Source organism: Oenanthe melanoleuca, chromosome 20, assembly GCF_029582105.1.
Source record: "Oenanthe melanoleuca isolate GR-GAL-2019-014 chromosome 20, OMel1.0, whole genome shotgun sequence".
Classification (NCBI taxonomy): domain Eukaryota; kingdom Metazoa; phylum Chordata; class Aves; order Passeriformes; family Muscicapidae; genus Oenanthe; species Oenanthe melanoleuca.
In genome coordinates, this window is record NC_079353.1 from 7,579,599 (window position 1) to 7,599,985 (window position 20,387).

Below are 20,387 nucleotides of genomic sequence, written 5' to 3' on the forward strand. Positions count from 1 at the left end.
ATTTTCCTCTCTGGATTTTATTTCTATGTGTTTTTGGCTCCCCCCACCTGTTTGCCTGCTCCATGCCCCTGTGCCACATGGCACACAGATGGGTGGGGAGGCTGTGCCTTCAGAAGACAAATTGGTACCTTAAGAGAGCATTTCTGAAGCTCAGCCTGTGGCACCAGGTGTGAACCAGCCTCTCAGAGGGGCACTGGGTTGGGTGCAGGTGGGTGCCCTGCTGCAGCCCACGTCTCATGCCCAGCTGGTGGGGGACAGAGAGGAGCTTGTGATGCAGTGCTGGCACAGCTCTTGCTGAGATCTCTCTCTCCTTTGCAGCCCTTTGGAGCAGCTCCCACATGGAGCCTGCTGCTGCTGGTTGTGCAAGGCTCTGTCCAGAGCCAGGCACAGATAATGTGACCACACACTCCACAGGGATTTATTTAGGTATGTATTATCCCCTTGTTGTGTAAGACACACCAGGTTGTCAAAAAAAGCACATTTGATTTCACAAAGGTATTAAGTGTTGAGGGCACCAGAACAAAAGTGTCCTTATGGCCAGGAGTGGCCGTGGGGGTGTCCCAGCACAGAGATTTTTTGGAGGAAACCTGTATGCTGGGAAGGAGCTGGCAGCTGCAGGATGGGTGGGACAAGCCTCAGAAATTTCTCAAGGTTCCTCAAGCACTAAAGGGGACAAAAATCTTCAGGCACTATTCCAATGCCTCCCCATGCACTTCTTGGAAACCTAAAAAATTCTTCCTGATACGGCAACCTGTGTGTGCCAGCCCGTGTGCAGGTGTCAGCAGGGATTTCTATGGAAGGAGCTGATTTCCCAGCATGGCTCTTTCAGGTCAGGGCAGCCTCACATGCTGCAGCCACACAATCTCAGGCACCTTTTCTTTCTCTTTTCCCTGGGCTCTTGGGTAACAGTGCTGCCCAATACTGGCTGTCCAGGAACCTGTGGCTCCATGCTTTTCACTGGTCCTTATTTATAGTGGAATATATTAAACTCACAAACGGTACTTTACACCCTCAATCCACTAGCCAGCTTTGAAAATTTACTCATCTTTCCACTTTTCCTGCAGCATCACCACTATAGAAGGATCTGCTGTCTGGGTTAAAGAAGAGGTACCCACAAACTAGAATAAGGTCTCACCTTAGGAGGAGCTGAACAAAGCCAGGATTGAAATTCAGGATAAGGCCAGGCAAAGAAAAAGAGTTCAGAAAGTGTTACAAGATATTGTGAGCGTGGGGGGGACAGAGCCTCTGTTTTACCCCCAAACCTTATGATATACTCTGGTGAGCCAAGAAAAAACATGGGAATAAATACAACAATAGTAGGAATGAAGGTGAGTAATTCTAGTTTATTGTGGGAGCCCAGAGTATTCCTCTGGCTTCCCTGGAAGGTTTAAGACACCCCAGGTGGGATCCCCAAAGACCCTCGAATGAGACCCAGGTGTCTCATAGGCTGGATTTAGCTCCTTGGAACAATTTACCAACATTGAGAGAAGAAATGCAAGCTGCAAAAATAAATAGAGTGTAAATTAGAATATAGAATATACTCTAATATATTCTATATATATCTCTATATATTCTATATATTCTAGAATATAGAATATAGAATAAGTAGATTTCTAGAATGTTTATATTAAGGGACACGTGGCCAAGATGGAGAATTTGGGGGTGTGGATACCTCTTTCTCCTTCTTCTCCGTGTCATCCATGCTGGGTGACAAGCTGGCACTTTCAGATTGGATGGAGACAAAGCTGGACAGTTTAACAAAGTTGTATTGTATTGGAAAATATTTGTAAATACCTAGTACGTAATTTAGACTATAAAAGGTAAGTCCTGCCTTTCTCAGGCAGACTCTGCCCTGGACATCTGGCGAGCAGACCACTGTTCGCTGGACAAAGCATTCCTGAGATAAGTAATAATAAACAACCATGAAAACCTCTAAGAACAGCCTCCTGCAGTCTCTCATCGGCAGGCATGGAAAGAACTGGGTTCCAGACCACCTGCATGTCCACCTAAGGTGATCTCAGGTCTAAGGAGACACCTCAGGCTGTGACAGTTTATATTTAGTGACTAGTCTGAAAAATCAGAAAAGAGGTTGTTATAGCAATATAAAAACCCTTTTCTGAAAGTCCATTCATTTAACGTGGAAGCTTAAGTAGGTTTTGTGTAGTGATATCCTTTTGAGGTTCTGGTTATTTTTATCATTATAAGGTTAAAATGGACCATTTTAGTAAGAAAGGCCAGTGTGAGTCACTGATATAATTTCAGCTTTAATTTGCTCAACTCGCCTCAGAGTGAGGTGGGCTTGGGTTGGGCTGTAAAGAGTAGAGTAAAGGAGTTTTGAGTGATGGTGAATCACCAGTGCCACTCTGGAAGATAGGAACCAATGGGAGTCTTTTGGGATTGACATCCTCATACAGCACCCATGATCAGCCAGGAAGGGGAGAGGAATTGCACATGGAAGGGGAAAAGCACAATACTTGTGAACAAATCTAAACTGAGTCTGGAGTAGATTTGCTCATGTAATTAAAATTTCAACGGGCCAGGCTCCTGAAAGGAGGAAGCTCTGTGTGGGATGTGGTGGCTGCCTGAAGTGCCGCAGGTTTGCAGGGCAGGAGAGGCTCCTGAGCCGGGCAGGGAAGGGCAGGGGAGGCAGAGCTGGAGCCTTTGCCCGCAGAGGGTGCACGAACTGCGTCCGGCTCCGCTCCGAAACCCGGCAGAAGGAAAAACAAGGCAAAAGAACCAGCCTCTGATAAAACTTAAGTAACTTAAACAGGAAAATAAATGAGAAAATTCGGTGTATTTTGCCATTCCTGTCTGAGTGGTCGGTGATTCCCCCATCCCCTGAGCAGGGCTGTGTGCGAGCGCAGGAGCCCAGCTGCGCTCAGGGCTGTCCCTTGCAGTGTCCCCTGCTGTCCCTGAAGGATGAGGACCGTGGAGCTGGCGCTCCCCAGGGTGTCCCTGCAGCTCCTGCCTTCCATGGGTGCTTACCTCAACCCTACACCCTCGATGGCAGGAGGTGGGTCGGGCTGGGGATGGTGCTGTGGCTGTTCGGTGGCGTTAAAATCAGACTCCTGAGAGGGTGTGTGAGTGAGTGAGTGAGTGAGTGAGTGAGTGAGTGAGTGAGCGAGCGAGTGAGTGATGGAGGTGTCCTCCCCTGCTGGCATGACCCACCTCGCCATCAAGTCCTGCCAGCCCCAACCCACACCCAGCGAATGGCAAATGTATGAAGGCATTCCCCTGTCACACCTCTACCCCCCACCATCCCTGCAGGTGACAGCCACCCCCCAGCCGTGTCACAGGGACAGTGGTGCTGGTCTCTGTGCACCCCTCACACAGCCACAGAGGGCAGTGTGCTGTCCCAGAGATCTCAGGGCACAATTCTGTCCCATGTGCCACCTTCACAGGTTATTTAATGGACATGGACCATGGGTCTTCTGAGACGTGAGCACGAAGTGTAGGAACCACTCAGCCTGAGATTTTCTCTGCTCATTTAAGGAGACTATACACTAGCAGATAAAAGGCAGCAATAAATTTCCCATCGGCTATTTTGGGATGCAAATTACAGTTATCTCATGCAAAATCCAAGCAGAAACGATTCACTCTGCTGCTGCAATTGCCTTGCTCCGGGAGGTCTGTGCTCCACACTATTCACAGAGAATTGTTTAACAAGACCCATTTGCTTTGCAGCAGGTTGTTTTCATGGTGCTCCTTTATTTTTCCACAGCCTGCTCCCAGTTGTGGATAATTTATTGGCAAGTGTCCTGAACAGACTTCTTCCTAATCTGCTAAGTCAGAAAAATAAAACATTCCAGTAAGGAGTAACGAGTCTGAAAAGATGTGGTGCAGCTCCCTGTGGCACTGCTGGTGCCTGGAGCCACTGTTCCAGGACTGCTGCATCCACCCAGTATCTTGGGATTAGTGGGAAACACATTCCGTCTCCATCAGCTTGGGAGAAACCTCTCCTTCCTTCACAATGTGAGGTCTGCCCAAATGCTGAGAGTTTCTAATGATGTCCTGGACTGTGCTATGGACTCATAGAATCTCTTCTCCTCCTGAAAGCCCCAGGGTCTTTCTAGCCATCCCCCACAAGCTCCTGGGTCTCCCCACTTCTCTGAGGAAGGTGCCCAGGGCCAGACCCAGAGCTGGTGGAGTCACCGGGGCTCCCATTCCAGGTGCCCAGTGCTCCTATGCCCAGGAAAAGCCTGACAGAGCCAAACAGGGCTGTGTGTCCTTCTCTGGCTCTGAATGTGTGTTTTCACCAACCTTCCCCAACTCTTGCAGCTCTGCTCAGTGCTGGACATTGCCCTGGGACTTGTCAGTGACCAGCTGGGACTCCTGAACTGTGAGCACACGGTGGGTCCCACACCTTGTCCTGCCTTGTGCTGTGTGTCACCCACTCCAGCTGGGAGACATTTCCCAGGAGGGACACACTTCCCTCCTCTGCTCCACCCTGGCCCCAGGTCTGCCAGGAGCAGGGGTCCCCAGGAGCTCCCTGCCCAAAGCTCACTTGAAAGCCAGGCTCTTCTGGATGAAAAGAAACTTCAGCTAGGGGAGAGGGACTTGCAGCTGAGTCCAACAAGGAACCACTGCCTCCCTTCCTCTCCCCCCAGCACTAGTGCCCCTGGATTTGCTGGGCAGCATCCAATTCACCATGTCCAGCCTTGCCCTAGTAACTGGCCAGTTCTTGAGGTGAACTCGAATGTGAGTCTTCTCCTTCCATCTGTGCACAGGGCTTGGGATATTTCCCTTAGGTTCATCAAGGTCTCCTTCAGCCATGTACAGCTGGGCGGGGGACTGTGGAAGCTGGCTGGCAGAGATCCTGCCTTGCTGTCACCTCTGTCATGGGAGAGAACAACAGGGTTTGGGTTTCACAGCCTTTGGAGAAGGAAGTGTCACAGGCCCTGACTTGGCCAGGCCGTGCGTGCAGCCATTTCAGAGCCAGGGAACGTGAAGCTGACCGTAAAGGCAAATATTGCAAACATTTTCACTTGTGCTTCCTTCCCCTGCAGACTGTCATTGGGCATGTGGCTGGAGACCTGGTGGACTATCCACTGGGCAAGCAGAGCCTGTCCCCAAACCCCCAGAGACCCCCATGCCACCCCTGCCACCCACAGTGGACGCCTGGTCACTGTTTGTGCTCCCACCAGCAGAAACTTTTAATTTCTGGGTGTTGGCATATTCTCAAGGCATACCCTGAGCCACATGAATTGCTGATGGAAATTGCAGTCCCCAAAGCACCAGATGGTGATCCACCCAGATGATGGTGATCCACGCTGGTGATGTCCCTCTGCCTTCTGAATAACACACGTACAAAGGAGCAACCATCCAGAAATTCCTTCAATAGTTCCCCCTCATCAAAGAGCAGTTTCCCCACAGATGGGACCTGCACCCAACTGGCCAGAGGCTGGAGGAGCCATCCCAGCCCTGACCTCTTTGTTTGACCACAGGACACCTTGAGGAGACAGGGGCTGCACATAGTGGGGATGGAGTTGGGGACTGAGACCTGGGGAGTTCAGCAGTGACCTCCCTTCCCAAGGCACTGTGCTGGGCTGGTTTGTGTCCCACAGATGTACTGGGAGAGGGGTTTCCCTCCCCAGGCTGATGAAAATTGACTTCACCTGCCCAAGGATCCCACTGAGTGTCTCTCTACACCCAATGCAGCACAACAGCAGTTGGTGGTGTCCCTGTAAATGTTGTATCCTGCCTGCATTCTTGAGCAGAAGGAAGTTGTTTTCCATGGAACATTGTGTTTTGGACTCTTTTGTGGGTGCTGGGAAGGGTGTGGGTGTACTTTGCATTCCTGTGCTCAGGTTCAATAAAGTCCAGCCCTCTCTGCAGCCACAGCAGGTGTTCAAGCCTGTGGGGATGGCCAGCTCTGGTGAAACCCCTCAGGACAGACCTCAGGTGGGAGGGCTGCAATCCCCTTTGTCCACCCCAGCTCAGGGGTTGCAGAGCTCTGCCAGCAAATGCTGTGTCAGACCCTAACATGCCAGAATCTTCAAGGCTTGGGCCCAAAGCTGTGAGGCATCTTGTTCATGCTGAGCACACATCACACCCTCACCTGCCCTGGGCTTTACTGGGGCTTTGTCCTGGGAGCACTTAGGGATCTGGGGAGGAAATCACCCAGTAATGCCCATGAGCTCTGCCTGAACCACATGAATCACTTCTGCTAATTTAAGGCTCTTAAGCCACCCATTGCTCCTGGATAATGTAATTGTCCCATTACTGCTGGGACAGCTGCAGCATCACTGCCTGTGAGACTGCCCTGCCCTGCTCCAGTCCTGAAACACACCTGGAACATCAGAATCAGATTTTTCTGTCATCTTTGATGCTCCTTTTCCTTTCCCCTCTATTTATTTCCCTGTTTTCTTTTATCTGTTGTCTCTCAAGCCCCCTTTAAACTGTGGAGATCTTTCTTGGATGCACAGCCAGCTCCTGCTTGCCTCTGGGGCACAGGCAGTTTTCTCAGAGCAGACAGTGTGCCACAAACCCACACTCTCATTAGTTTTGCAATTTGTGATGTTTCTGTATGTAATTAACTCGTTGGGAGGTAATTGCTCACCTCTCACTGCCCTTGGACTCATTCTGCTCCATATGATGGTGCAGAGCTGTACTGAACCAACCCTGGGACCCTGCCCAGAGCTGGTGGGCACCACCCCCAGGGTGAGGGGTGAGCTGCTGGGCTGGTTGGGCGCTGCTGGCCACAGCAACGTGTGGTGTTCAGGGTCAGGCTGGTGCAGGGGTCACACTTCACAGCCAGCAAAAGGGAACTCTCCCTGCTCCATCCTTTCCTTGGCTTTCCTCATTCCTGCAGCTTGGGTATATAAAAGCAGCTGCCAGCAGCCGTGACCACGGGCAGCTCCACCTCAGCATCAAAGGGTCCAGGTAAGTGGCACTGAAGGACCTTGGCCACTGTGCCAGCTCCATCAGGCGACCTACAGCACAGCATAACCCAGCTTGAAAAGCAGGAATTTTAATGATGCTTTCCTTTGATTTCTGTAGCAGCATTTAATCATTTATGAAAATTAATTTTTAAAGCTAGCAGAGCTCCCGCTTGTTAAATTCCACGTTTATTCCTGTTGTTGTTAAGTTTGTGATAATGACTAAGCTGGCAGAAAGGACTGGGAGTTTTTTCATGATCTTGGTGACCAGAATTCAGAGCAATTTTCAGCTCTCCAGACCTCATCTCAGCTGGTGTAAAATAAGTGTTTATCTGCAAAGCCAGACGTGCCTTTTGCATGTGCAAGATGCTCGGCTCAGTGAAATGTGTGTGACCGAGGAACAGCACCCTGGTAGATATTGTTGATAACTGCAGAGATAGGTGCCTGCATGGTCACGTATTCTCTCTAAGAGCTCTTCTAAGAGTCCTGACATCCATTTTGGTACCCTTTTGCAATGCTGCACACGTCTTTCAGAGCCCCTCCAACAAATCCCACTGATTTTATTTGACACAATTTTCAATAGAAGCTGCTCGAGCCTCTCTCCTTCTCCCCTGTTCAATAATCACAGCTACAGGAGCTGTGCATCATTACGTGCTGATCAAAGGGAAAATGTAAAAGACAGTCGAGTGAATTAAAGTCTAATTTAATTGTGCCAAGAACTGTCATAGAGGGATTTTTTTAAAGTATCTGGAAGACATAAAGAAGTTGTTCAGTCTGACCTAAAAATGTTATTTCTCAGTGCTGAAGCTCTGCAATCTGCACCCTGTACATTGTTTTTCTCAGAAGGGACAAGCTGAGGTGTCTGTCCAGGACATGGGCTGTCCAGGAAGGTGCTCCTAGAGCAGGGACCCCGGGCAGTGCTGCAGAGAGGCAATTTTCTCATTTCTTTGCAAACACCTTGCTGTGCATAAACAAACACTCCCCAGCCTGCGTTGTCACCCTGAGAAGCCCAGCTCAGGCAGGAACAGAAGGTCCTTGAAGGTACTTTCTTTTGGCTGGGGGCAGATCAAACACAGGGAAAACGGGCTCTTTTCACAGCTTGAGTGGAACAAGATGAGAAAAACAAACAACCTGCCCACGGGAATGTAAGTCTGATTCTGGCCGTGCTTTGAACTTCAATAACACAGGGTGCTCTTCACAGCGGGCAGAAGGACACTACTGTGACACTTGTCATTTTTTATTCAGCTGTGCCCCTGTGAGTGTTCCTCTTTCAGGGCCATCTCAGAGTGGTTGGAAACCATCCGTCTCTCTCAGTACAAGGTCCTCCTGCCTAATCTCCATCCCTCTTCCGCTCTTAAAATGGCATTTTTACTTCCCTGCAGTGTCAGGCACCCAGCTCTGCAGTGGGGGAGCCCAGGCAGGCATGGAGACATTGATGGCTCTGGAGCAGTGTGGTACTGGGCTTCAGCTGCTCCCTGATAACAAAGTGGAAAAAGGGGGCTGCAGGTCTGGGCTGGCCTCCTGGGATGGGGGAATGGTGTCTGGAGGCTGCATGTCCAGGAGGAATCTCCTCACCACCCCAGGGCAGTGCACATGAAGGATGGAGAGCTGGACCAGTGCCCAGGCTTTCAGCACCTGCGTGAAACTGATGCTTGGGGTGATGTGGGTCTTTCCACAGGTGCTGTGCCAAGACATGCCACCCTTCTGGTGTCTCATCTTTCTTGGGGGACTCCTGCCCCCTTCCCAGGGCCTCCTCAACCTGCTGAACCCAGCACAGCTCAGCAGTGGTGAGTTCAGATATTTTCTGTGTTTCCAGGGGAGAGTCACAGCACAGTCCTGTGCCATTTTGGGCTCATGGTATATCCCCCTGCTTATCAGGGAGCTGCCTCCTGCCTCAGCCAGCTCCATGGGAAACCCAACTTTGTTCAGGGATGCTCAGGGGTCCCAGTGAGACCTCACCAGCAGAGCACCCTAATGTGGCCAAACCAACATTTCCTGTCCATGAAATCCTCCCAGGAGTGGAAGTCCAATCTGTAACTGGGACTCTCTTAGTGCAGGCCTGCTTGGCTCTGGTCTCATCGGTGGAAAAAGTGGTTTGCCTGGCACAGGTGAAGGTGGGCTGCTTGGCACTGGCCTCCTGGGCAAAGGAAGTCCAAGTGGAGCAGAAAGTGGAGGTGCCCTTGGTGCAGGTAATGAACCCAGCAGAGCTGGGGTCCTCGGCACAGGGTGGGGTTGGGGGAGGAGGGTTTCTGGGTGCTGAAGGACAGGAGAGTAATGAAGTTCTGGCTGTTCCAGGAGGACAACCTGGCAGCAATGGGCTGCTTGGCACAGGCATCCTTGGTGGGGAAGGACTTGGAACTGGAATCCTTGGTGGGGAAGGACTTGGAACAGGAATCCTTGGTGGGAAAGGACTTGGAACTGGCCTCCTCGGTGGAGAAGGACTTGGAACAGGCCTCCTCGGTGGAGAAGGACTTGGAACAGGCCTCCTTGGTGGGGAAGGACTTGGCAGCAGTCTCCTCAGCAATGGTCTCCTCGGCAATGGCCTCCTTGGCAATAACAGCCTTCTTGGAGAGAAAGGTCTGCTCGGCACAGAGCTGCTGGGAAAAGGAGGCCTCCTTGGCAATGGAAGTCTGCTTGGACTGGATGGTCTTCTTGGTGAAGCAGGAGGACTCCTGGGTGGAGCAGGAGGGCTGCTGGGTGCAGGAGGGCTGCTGGGTAGAGGAGCCTCCCAGAAGATGACGCGCTACGCCTGGTGAGTCAGAAGCCCCACAGTGGGGCTCACTGCAGGGGGACCCACAACATCCAGGGGATCAGACCCTCCCCCTCACACAAACCACCAGTCCTGGGCTCGCAGCTCACATGAGAATCTGTGGCAGGGGAAATTCCAACCAGAAATGGGAAAAGTCGTACCCATGAGAGTGGTGTGACACTGCCATGGAAGTGGCTGAGATTCAGGAGGACATAGCCTAGAGAAACTTGACCAAGCTTTGAGATTGGCTGTTTGCAGAGTGGGAGTTGATCCTTCCCCACCTCCATTTTTACCTAGGAATATCCCCAGGTCAAACAATGAGCAGGAAGAGATGGGACTGTAGGATCTGCTGCTACTGATCCTGCCATCTCAGGGTGGGTTTGCTTGGTGTCAACCCCCAGGTTGAAGGTGCTGAACCTCGAGAACGCCCGAGTGTCATGGAAGGTCCTTCATGGGACTGAGCTGGTGCTGAACCTATACTCGAAGCTGGTGCTCCGCTTTCCAGGGTGAGTGAGGCTGGGGAGCAAGGCCACGGGGACCTGAGGGCACTGGGGAGGATGGGACACTCCTGAGTGCTGGACAAACATCCCCAACACTGAGCAAGATGGTGATGAGGAAAGCTGTGCTGCTGACTCTCTCTGGAACCATTTCCAGCTGTCCTCAATCCACAGCCACTCACCATCCATGGGAGGGTTCAAACAACATGTGGATATGGCTCTTGAGGACACGGTTTAGTGAATACAGGTTGATAATTGGACTTATGGATCTTAGAGGTCTTTTCCAACCTGAACATGGTTCTATGGGTCTGTGATCTGCTACAGACAAGGAGGCTGAGAGAACTCCCAAAACTGAAGCACTGTCCCAGCCAAGGCTGTGCTTGAGGCTCTGCCACAGGCATCGCTCTCCTGTGCTGCTTTGGCTTCCTGCATAGCCTTCCACATCACTTCCTTTTTTCCAGGATTTTTCAGTTTCTGAGTGGATCCTCAGTGGAAGCAAACATCACATCACATATTGCTGTGACCCAGGACACCCCTGGTGACCTCAAGCTGGTGCTTAAGGATTGCAACAACCTCCTTGGCGGCTTCAGCGTCAGCTTGCGGAAGGGGTGAGCGTGGGGCTCAGCCCCTGCAAGTCAGCAGTGGGGCAGAACTTCAGTCTCAAATCTGGGCACGAACTGACAGCATAACAAGCAGATTTTGGGATTCAGATAGCAAAGTCCTAAGCATCTGTAATTCCTGCTGAAGCCTGGGGGAGCTCTGGGCTTGCAGCATCTCTTAACATAAGAGAAGAGGAGGGGGCTCGTCTACAGAGGAGCTCAGTTTTGAGCCGAGAAGAGGAGCTTAGTTCTTTCTTGATGTCAAGTCCTGGGTTTTGACAACTTCCCTGGTAATTTTTGTCTGCCTTTTCCCTCCCCAGCCTCCTCACCAATCTGGTGAGCAGCTTGCTGAACAAGTCTCTGAAGTCCCTTGTTCCTGCGTTGGTGAGTACCTGAATATTCCTTGCTGTGAAGCTGTATTTCAGCTGCAGTCAGTGCTCCTGCCAGAACTGCCTGGTAGATTTACACATACACACATCACAGAACAGTTTGAACTGGAAAGGACCTCAAAGGTTAGTTCCAATCCCCCTGCCCTTGGCAGGAACAATATGTATTATATATATACACATACATACACAATATATATTTGTGCATGCACAGATACATGCCTGTAGCCTGTAGTGAGTTGCACAAAATTGCTTGATCTTCCTTCAGTTAGAATTTATTTGTTAAGAGTAATTTCAATTTCATCATGCGATGTTACAGGGTAATTTATACTCAGCTGCTCCCTGTGGGGATGAGCAGAAGCAACAGCCCCATTTAGAGCAAAGGGGCCTTTTGAAGGATCTCTTACCTTGTTCAGTAGAACCTGTGTCATTTTGAGAAGGGGGCTGAACAAATTATATAGCTGTTTTTCCATGTTAGAACTATATCCCAGGATGAAATCAGGATGTTTGTCCCATCCTGATTTAAATCTATGAAACTCAAGTGGTGCTGGGGAACGTGCTGCTGCACCCACAGTGCTCTCATTGAGACTGTGCCACTTGTTGCCATTGCAGCTCTGCCCGTTAGTGAACATCTGGGTCAGCATCATCAACATTAATCTGCAATTCCTCAACCGTAAGTCATTACATTTTCTTTCCAATATTAACTTTTAGAATGGCATTCAGGGTTTGTGTGTCTGGCCACCTCCATGGGCAGCAGGTGTCTTCAGGAGAGCTGGAGCTGTGGAAGCAGGTATCCTTGCATGGAGCAGGAGCAGCTTTTCTCTGCTGGCAAAGCTGCTGTGGGTGATACAGTCCTGGCTCACCACCACTGCCAGACACCACAGTCCCACTCTTCTTACAGGGGTTTTTCTAACCAGGGCTAGACCCAAGCTGCTGCTAAGAGCTGGCTGCGCCAGGATCCCCAGGTGCAGCCCCACAGAACCAGAGGGTTTCCCCTGCCCAGCTCTGTTCATGTCAAACCTCACACACAATTGCTGCTCCACTGAAAGCAGAACTGTCCCTCCCCATTTACCCCCAACCCTTCCCTTGTGATGGGATCTGCACCTGGGAGCTCCAGGGCAGCAGCTCTCATGAGAACCTTTGAACCCCAGGGAGTTTGAGATCTATAGGAATCTTGCTAGGATCTCCTTGCTGGGCAGGACAGTGCTCTCCCAGCCCCTGCCAGATGCTCTGGGTGGGCACAGGGCTCCAGCAGTGACCCACAGGCAGCTCTGCCCAGCCCTGGTGGCCTCTCCCACTCCCCAGGTGTCATCTCCTTTGGGCTTCTGGGGAAAATCTACTCTGCCCTCTCCAAACTGCCAGTGACAGCCGGGCACTATGTGGAGCTGGATCTGCAGGTAGAGCATGTCCCATCCTGTTTTCCATCACATGTCCCCACACTGCTGCCCTCCCTCCACTTTTACCTCCTTGTTCTTTGCAGAATTCCCCATTCCCAAGCACCTTCATCGACTGGCTCCTTCAGAGTAAGTCCAACCCCAGTGCTGCCACGGGGATCCCCACTGGTGCCTGTGAGCAGAACAGGGCAGCTGCAATGGGGGACACAGTCCTGAGTAGTAGCCAAGAGTGGGGAGGGTTCTTATGGCTCTGGGGTGCAGCCAGAGCTGCCAGGTGCTGTGCACAGTCCCACAGAGCACTTGTATCTCACAGGGCAGTGCTGGGGGTGGTTGGGGTCCCTGGTCCTCAGACACAGCCCCCAGCTCAGATGTAAGCAGATTCGCCCCTCTGCAGTGGCAGCTCTGGAATACAGTAGCAAGAGGAAGTCTGTGCACTGCTGCTTGTGCCCTGCACAGCCCGGGAAAAGTCACTTCACCTCTTATAAAAGGATTTAATAATATTTGCTTAATAAGAGTGAATAATGGTCCTCAAGATGCTGCAAGGATTAATTAATATTTGCAGAGGTGATTGGAAGAGCTTTCAGCTTCATATGCATGGAAAGTTAATATATAGGGAAGGGAAGGAAGAGTTGGAAGTCTTCCCAGCTTCCCCAGAGCCGTATTCCTGAGGGTACTAAATCAACTCTGCCCATAAAGCCAGGGGCTCTCAGGACAATGGTTCATCAGGCACTGCCGAGCCTGGTGCTGTGGTGGGGGACACCAGGGGACTGTCAGGCTTTGGGGACGTGGAGAAGGCGGTGCACTGACCTGGTGTCTCCCCCCAGCCGCAGGTGTCGATCCTGGGATCAATCCATAGCTGCAGGACTGGCAGCACCCTGGGGTAAGGAGGATTTGCTGGCTGGGACCTGGCTCAGAGCTCTGCTGCTGATTGTGCCGGTGCCAGTACCTGGGCTGGGTGAGAAGAGTCCTGACCCTGCTACCTGGTATGGGAGGTGACAGGGGTCACTTTCAGAGCTGCCTAAAATCTCAACTCTGGTATCCCTCCAGGTGCCCCTGCAGGTGATTCTCAAGGAGAAGGAGGGAAGGGAGGAAAACGACTCAGTAGGTGGAGAATAGATAGGAAAATGGAGAAACCCAACCAAGAAAAGACTCTTTCTTCTGCTGTACCTTTCAGCCTTCTCAGATTTTGGTGTCTCTGTCCAGCCTAGATTTATCTGTGCCAATCATAACCTGTGCCAATTGATAATGGTGAGCTATGCTGGTAATTAGCCATATTGATAATTAGCCATGTCAATAATCAGCCATGTTGATGACACTGTGTGAAGGCAGGAGGCTCAGGTCTTGCCTGTGTTCCTCCTGGCTGTCATGGCAACAAACCACTTGTTATGGCACTCACTGATGAAGGGATGACCTTGATCCCTGGTTTCTCCTCATGCCCACCCCAGCTTCCCTTGGGCTGGGGCTCAGGCCAGGTAATGGCTGAGCACAGAGGGGACATTCCAGGTGCTGGATGCAGCCAGGGGTTTGACCCCCTCAGGAATTTAATGAGTTTGCACCAAGTGCACAAATCCTTCTGAGAAGGGAAGAAAGAAAAGGGACAAATTCAATGAGCTGTAAACACTTTGTCTTTTCTCTCCTTCTGCTTCTTGATTGGCTTACCATTTCAAAAGGGATTTTTGCTGTTTCCAGTGATTTCATACTGAAAAAGAGGCAAAAAAGCCCCCAGCCTAATCCAGGCGCACACTCAGCTATTTGTTCCCAAACAGCGACGCTTTGAACTGATCAGAGTGAACACTATCCTGCCTTGTAATCTCCAAGTGGATTTGGATGTGCTGCATTGTGGGTGAGGTGGATTTGAGGCAGATTCACACCCTTCTGTTACTCCTTACAATAAAAACTATTTTTCTTCATCTGCATTCAGCACGTGACTTGGTTCCTTTCCAAACTGCCAAAGGATTTTTGCATTTGCAAGGGTTTTGTTATTTATCTCTCCCATCAGCTACAGGAGTAACTCACATGTGAGGAATATTGAATAGGTGAGTCTGCTGAAAGGTTGGGAACCACAGAGGCTGCAGCCCCAGAGCCAGGCCTGAGTGGAGCCCAAACCCTTCCCAGGCTGCCAGACCCCCACTCTCACAGCTTAAAGTAGCTATAGAAATGTGGTCAATGTGGCAAATAAATATTCCCCTCATTTGTATTTATGCAGATTTATTCTGTCCCTGTTCCTGAGCTGCTGGTTCCTTTAGTGTGTATTCCTGCTCCTGCCTGATGCCAGTGAGCTGGGAGCTGTTTGACATGAACAAACACATCCCTGGGGGCACAGAGAGACAGCTGCCCCCAGGCTGGGGCTGGGACCCCCAGGACCCCGGGGAGAGCAGTGGCAGTAGCCAGCAAACTCTTGGTGACATGAGCTCTCTGCTGGCTGCATTGACATCAAACCTCATCCCAGGGCTGGCTGTGCCACAGCCCCTGGACAGAGAGGCTGCATGGTGAGAAATGCCCAAGCCCTGCAGCCTCCAGATCCATGGGCATAGCACCGGGTGCCACCAAACATTTCTAAGTGTCCACGTTGGCTCTGCTGGGCACTCCTGGTGGGCAGCACCTACACTCTTCTCTGCCTCTGCCCGGTGTGGGACCCTCTGGTCATGCCCAGGACCCAGAGCCCCATCCCACAGGCACAGGGGAGTCCTGCTGTTAGCTGAGAGTTTGCAGCCAGCATCCTCCTGGTACGATGCTGCCAGGACCAGGGCTCCTGGTCACATCTTCTGATGGCTCAATGCTCCCCTGAAAAACTTGGAGGTTCTTGCAGCTCTTTTCCCAAGGTAATGGTGGGGCTGATGTGTCACCAGGGCCACAGGGCTGTAGCCCAGCCTCTCCTGCTGCTCCTTCACTCCCTTTACCTCACCATTGTGAGTGAGCCATACCCCAAGCAGTCAATGCCACCCCTGCCCTGCCAATTAATGGCAGAGGTACCAATGCTAATGAGGTGTGGGCATTGGCACACCCAGGCTGCACCCAGAGCACCTCACACTGGCTGCAGGGACACCCACACACTGGGAGCTCTGGGAATGGATCTTGGTGCTGATGATCTGTGTGTGCTCAGAGCACAAAGATGAAGGACAGGTGCTGGGTACCTTTGATGACAGTGGCAGAGCTCTGTCAGAGGAGGAGGACAGGATGGGTGGCAGTGCCTTGGCTGAAGCTATTGAATCTGTAATGCCTCATTGGGCATCTTCAGCTTCCAGTTCCTAAGGGAACAAAAGGAGGAGGATGAAGGAACAGGACAAGACCCATTCCAGACTCGCTGTGAATGTGAATGATTGCAGAAAGAGGTGTAAATATTTCCTCAGTAACCCTAGAGCCAAACTGCCAAACCCCAAACCTCTCCAGGTGGCATGGTGCCATCAGGCTGGGTCCCACCTGTGCTGCCACAGAGGCAAGGGTGGGCAGCCACCAGCCACTGTGAACCCTGTGGGGACAGCAGCAGCACCTGCACTGGTCTGACCCACCAACAGTAATAAAAACAGTGGCATGGGGGATGTCCCTGCTGCTGGCACCACCCAGCCCCAGTGTGCCAGGACAGGTGACTCTGGAACAGCTCAGATCTTTGCCAGCTATGGCTGCAGGGGCACTGATGGGGTTTTTCCTGAGGTTCCTCTCACCCTGCTGGGTTTCTCTGTGGAAGCTGGTCTGAGCCTCTCCCAGACTTCTGCACCCAATGACACCTGTCTGCTGAGCAGAGTACCCCAGGGGTACTGTCAGTGTCACCACTGCTCCTGCCAGCCTCTGCTGTACTGGTTGCTGAGCATGGGATAGGGAAAGCTTCTCCACCAACAGTGTAAGAGCTTTTCAAAATGGAGTTTGGATAGGGAATTGTGGGAAGAATCTTTCCTTTAATTAAATGTCAGAATATTTTCCTTTTTTAAAGAGAAACTGGTTTTGGAATTGCCTCCTGTTTGGTTCTGATAGCTTCAACCAAAGCCTTCTACTATTCTTTTTTTAACTTCCTGTAATTAAATTACAGAAAGATGAGTAAAAAAAAAAAAAAAAAAAAAAAGAAAAAAAAAAAAAAAGGAACAGATTAAAAGACACTAAATAACCCAAAGAGAAGGGAGAACCTTGTTTAGTCTCCCAAACCAAAACCCCATAATCAGCCTGATCAAAAGTGAATTTCATTTCTGTTCCACTCACTATCCTCATGGATGCAGGAAGGCAAGGAGGACAATCCTCTCTGGCTGTTCATTTTCACAGCAGTGTGCTGAATATTAATCACCCTTAAACCCTCTGCTGGAGGCACTGCTGCAAATTGCCCATCCTGGAGCCAGTCTGTAATTCCATGGGAGCCACAGCTGGGGTGGGTGAGGGATCCCACAGTGACCTGGCTCTGTAAGTGGCAAACACACCCTCAGCAGTGTCCCTGAACACCCTGACAGCTCCACTAGACATGCCACTGTGCATCAGGCTGTTGTCATCCTTGGGATTGCTCTCCAGGAATTAGACACCTTTCTCCTCCTCAATGCAAGAAGTAAATGTAGGGCGGTGAGGTTGAGATTTGAGATTTCAACAGTGATGGATTTTGCTTTTGACACCCTTGAAGACATAATGAGAAAGCCCTGTCTTGTCCTTGTGCTGTAAGCCCTGCCTGTCCCCAGGCTGGCCACCCTGCCTGTCCCCAGGCTTCCAGCTCCAAATTCCTGGTGGCAGTGCCAACTCACCAGAATGGCTGCTGGGGAAAGTGGGCTTGGACTCAGCAGGAACAGGGAGCCTGGGCAGGAGCCCCCTTGAAATAATGAAATTCCCCCTTGAAATTCCCTTTCACATTTCCTAGTGGAAGTTCTGCTGAAGGGGAAGAGCCCCTGTCAGGCACACGAATCACAGAAAGTAGTCCTCTATTTTTCACAGATACAGCTGTCCAAAGGAATTGCAGCACCTTCGCCTCACGGGAGGCATTTTAATTACTCTATTGACTCATGCTCCTGAGAGCCCCAGGCATGTCAGAGCTCAGGCTGGGATCAGAGGGATGCAGGGAGACAGGGAGGGAATGCATGACCATCCCTGACAGCCCCAGTGCAGCCCCACTGCCGCCCCCATCACAGTCACAGTGCCCTGCCCTACACACCAAGTGGTGCTGGGCCATTCCACGCTGTCTCTGACCAGCATCAGACTATTTTCATGTCTCTGATCTGTGTCTGACTGTTAAATAACTCAGCAGCAGTGGAAAAAAAATACTTGAAAAAAATATCTGGAAGATATAGAGCCATTAATGAAAAACATCAGAAAATAGATACCAAGTAATGACACGGCGATGAGAGCTTATTAATAGGAAAGGCTAAAGATAAAACTAATTTAAACCTGATGAGACAAGACATCTCATCTTCAGGAGAATGAGAAGTCAATAGTTGTCTGTCAGTAAAGGAAATAAATTGCTCACAAGGGAGGAGGGAAAGCTGCAGGACTGCTGGGCCCCAGAGAGAAGCAGTGCCTGTGACAGACTGTGAGATACCCTCTGAATTCACAAACCCCAGAACTCGGAGCTGCCTCTCATCGGTGCCTCTGTCATTGCCATGCAGGTCACAGCCCAGCAGGGCTCTGGGAAGGCACACAGACATGGAGGGACACTGGGGACAGACAATGCCAACCTGGGGGGGCTGCAGAGCAGCTTGGAGCTAGTCTGGGGGGTGCACCAAGCAATGGCAATAGAGAGCTCATTGCATTTCCAGCACAGCACAGAGTTCACCACCAGCTGCAGAGGAGCCTGTAGGAGCAGCTGTACCTGCCCTGCCAGAACCCGACCACTGCCAGTTTCAGAACAGAGTGAACTAAAGATAGAGCTGGTTTTAGAAGTGGAAAACAGTTTTGAAAGTTCTCTATGTTGCATTAAATCCCAGGGCTCTGTGCAAAGAGCTGGCTTCAGAAATGGTGATGAAAAGCTGCAGAAGGAAAACTCCCTGGACCCCTAGCCCACAGCAGCCCCCAGAGCAGGGAGGAGGAGGAGGCCTGGGGAAATGGGCTGCCAGGCACATGGAGCCTATCTGCTGAAGTGAAAATCCATGAGAAAAAAGGAGGAAAGCACTTCCCCTGGCACAGCCTGGCAGATTGCTGGCATCACTCAGAGGCAATGCCTTGTCACCTGCCACCCCCTAAGCAGAGTGAGGCTCCAGCTGACCTAAAGCAAGCTTACAGGCTTCCATCAGGGGAAACATCCATCCTTCCCTCCACCAGCACCATGGTATGCAGAGGAAAAACAGGCTGCAGAGCTCTAGGGGCTCTGGGGGAGGACATGATACACCATGACCAGCTCTGGCACTGGGAAAAGCCTGACTGCCCTGCCCAAGCTGCTTCAAAAGTCTTGGAGAAGGGCAGGCAAGTGTAGGCAATGATGGGCATCAATTTTGAGGCTGTCCTTAGGCCAATAAAAGCCAGTGCTGAGCAGGCAAGAGGGGCTGTGAGTGCCTGCTGCTGTCTGTCCCTCCACTCCCTGAGCACAGCCAAGACCTGAGGACAAACAAGTTTGTTCTGTGACGGGGATCCAGGGAACAAACGGGCTCTTGTTCTCCCTGACAGCGACCTTTCTGCCAGGTGAAGCTATTTGTGTGTGCAGGTGATGTCCAGCCTCACCCACACACCCTGCCAGCAGAAAGGAAAGTGCAGGCTGTGTTACGAAATTCCGGTGTCAGGAGACACCCTCAGGGCACGGCTGCTGTTGGAAAGTAAATGTCATCCCAGCACTTCAGGTCTGTACTGGGAAACCTGATCTGCCAAACGCCTCCTTAGGTGTTTGCCCATGGGTGTAACTGGGGCACAACTGACTGGAAGGGCACTACTTCAACCTGCAGAAGGTGCAGGTGTTCATCAGGGAAAGGGGAGAGTTCAGGGCTCTCATCCCTGCTCAGGGTGGGAACACAAACGTGCAGGAAAGAACACGAGGTACAAGCTCAGCTTTCCCAACAGCGGGATTTAGGCAGCAAACCTGACAAGTGACACACAACCTGCATCCCACCGCCAGGCCTGAAGGAAAACACCACATTCCTTCTCCCATGCAGTGCCAAAGGACTGACTCAGCCTCCAAGGTCACTATAAGCACTTCCTAATGGATGCTCTGCTGCCTTAAAACCTCGGTCTTCATTCCCGAGGCCAATAAAAACTAAGGAGTCGAAGCAAATGGTGAGTGCTACGGCTCCCCAGGGAGCCCGTGCAGTGAGCATTATCACCTCCTCATCAAAATGTAAAACCCAGTTCTCCTCCTCATTAGACTCCCGCTCTTAAAATAATGATTGTAAAACGGTCACAGCTGGCCTCAAAGCAGGATGGAGGGGGGAGAGCACACTCTGGTCTGTATTTTCCACTTCGAATAGGGGCTGCTGGGGAGGTCAAAATAAGCAGGGAAAGATGGGTGTCAGCCCTTCCCAGGGTGCTGGCTTGGGCCCTGGTCCCAAGATGCCTGAAAGATTTGCCATAGGGCAGTTAAGTTTGGCCACTGCCCAGTGTGCTTAATGAGCCAAGCATGTTGGCTGCAGTGCCCAACACCTCCTAGGGCTGCTGCTTATACATGCTGCTGCTTCCTTTGGGATTTCATCCCCAGCTGCTGCCTCTTCCTGAAACCCCTCCGGGCCACAGGCTCACTCACTGGGCAGAGAGGTTCAGGCCCTGGTTTGTGAATGTGGGCCAAAGACACTTTCCCATGTGGGAGCAGGAGGGCAGACCAGCCCTGAGTGCCTGTCAGCACCTCAGAGCCCATATGGACTGCGCTGACTGTGCAGATTCACTTCTAGGAGAAGGGACTCAGCTCTGACATAATAAGCAAAATGTATTTGTTTCTTGAAGCCTAATGAATATTCAGTGAACCATGCTGTTTTCAAAGAGATATAATTACAGCCCAGAAAG

General features: G+C 51.2%; 1 protein-coding gene across 1 annotated transcript; it reads left to right on the plus strand.

The window, feature by feature from the left end:
- Positions 1 to 6,854: 6,854 nt before the first annotated feature.
- LOC130261155 (BPI fold-containing family B member 4-like) lies at positions 6,855 to 14,418 on the plus strand. The gene is made up of 12 exons (XM_056507078.1): positions 6,855 to 6,882; positions 8,557 to 8,665; positions 8,936 to 9,067; positions 9,174 to 9,630; positions 10,029 to 10,133; positions 10,586 to 10,732; positions 11,044 to 11,107; positions 11,722 to 11,782; positions 12,415 to 12,506; positions 12,590 to 12,632; positions 13,328 to 13,383; positions 13,551 to 14,418. The coding sequence occupies exons 2-11, from the start codon at positions 8,572 to 8,574 to the stop codon at positions 13,357 to 13,359; spliced, it is 1,227 nt and encodes a 408-aa protein (XP_056363053.1). The 5' UTR covers positions 6,855 to 6,882; positions 8,557 to 8,571; the 3' UTR covers positions 13,360 to 13,383; positions 13,551 to 14,418.
- Positions 14,419 to 20,387: the final 5,969 nt, after the last annotated feature.

Coding starts and splice junctions, on each gene's coding strand:
- LOC130261155 (XM_056507078.1), top strand. CDS start 8,572: ATGCCACCCTTCTGGTGTCTCATCTTTCTTGGGGGACTCCTGCCCCCT. Junction 11,783..12,414: donor TAATCTGCAATTCCTCAACC/GTAAGTCATTAC, acceptor CCCACTCCCCAG/GTGTCATCTCCTTTGGGCTT. Junction 12,507..12,589: donor ATGTGGAGCTGGATCTGCAG/GTAGAGCATGTC, acceptor TGTTCTTTGCAG/AATTCCCCATTCCCAAGCAC.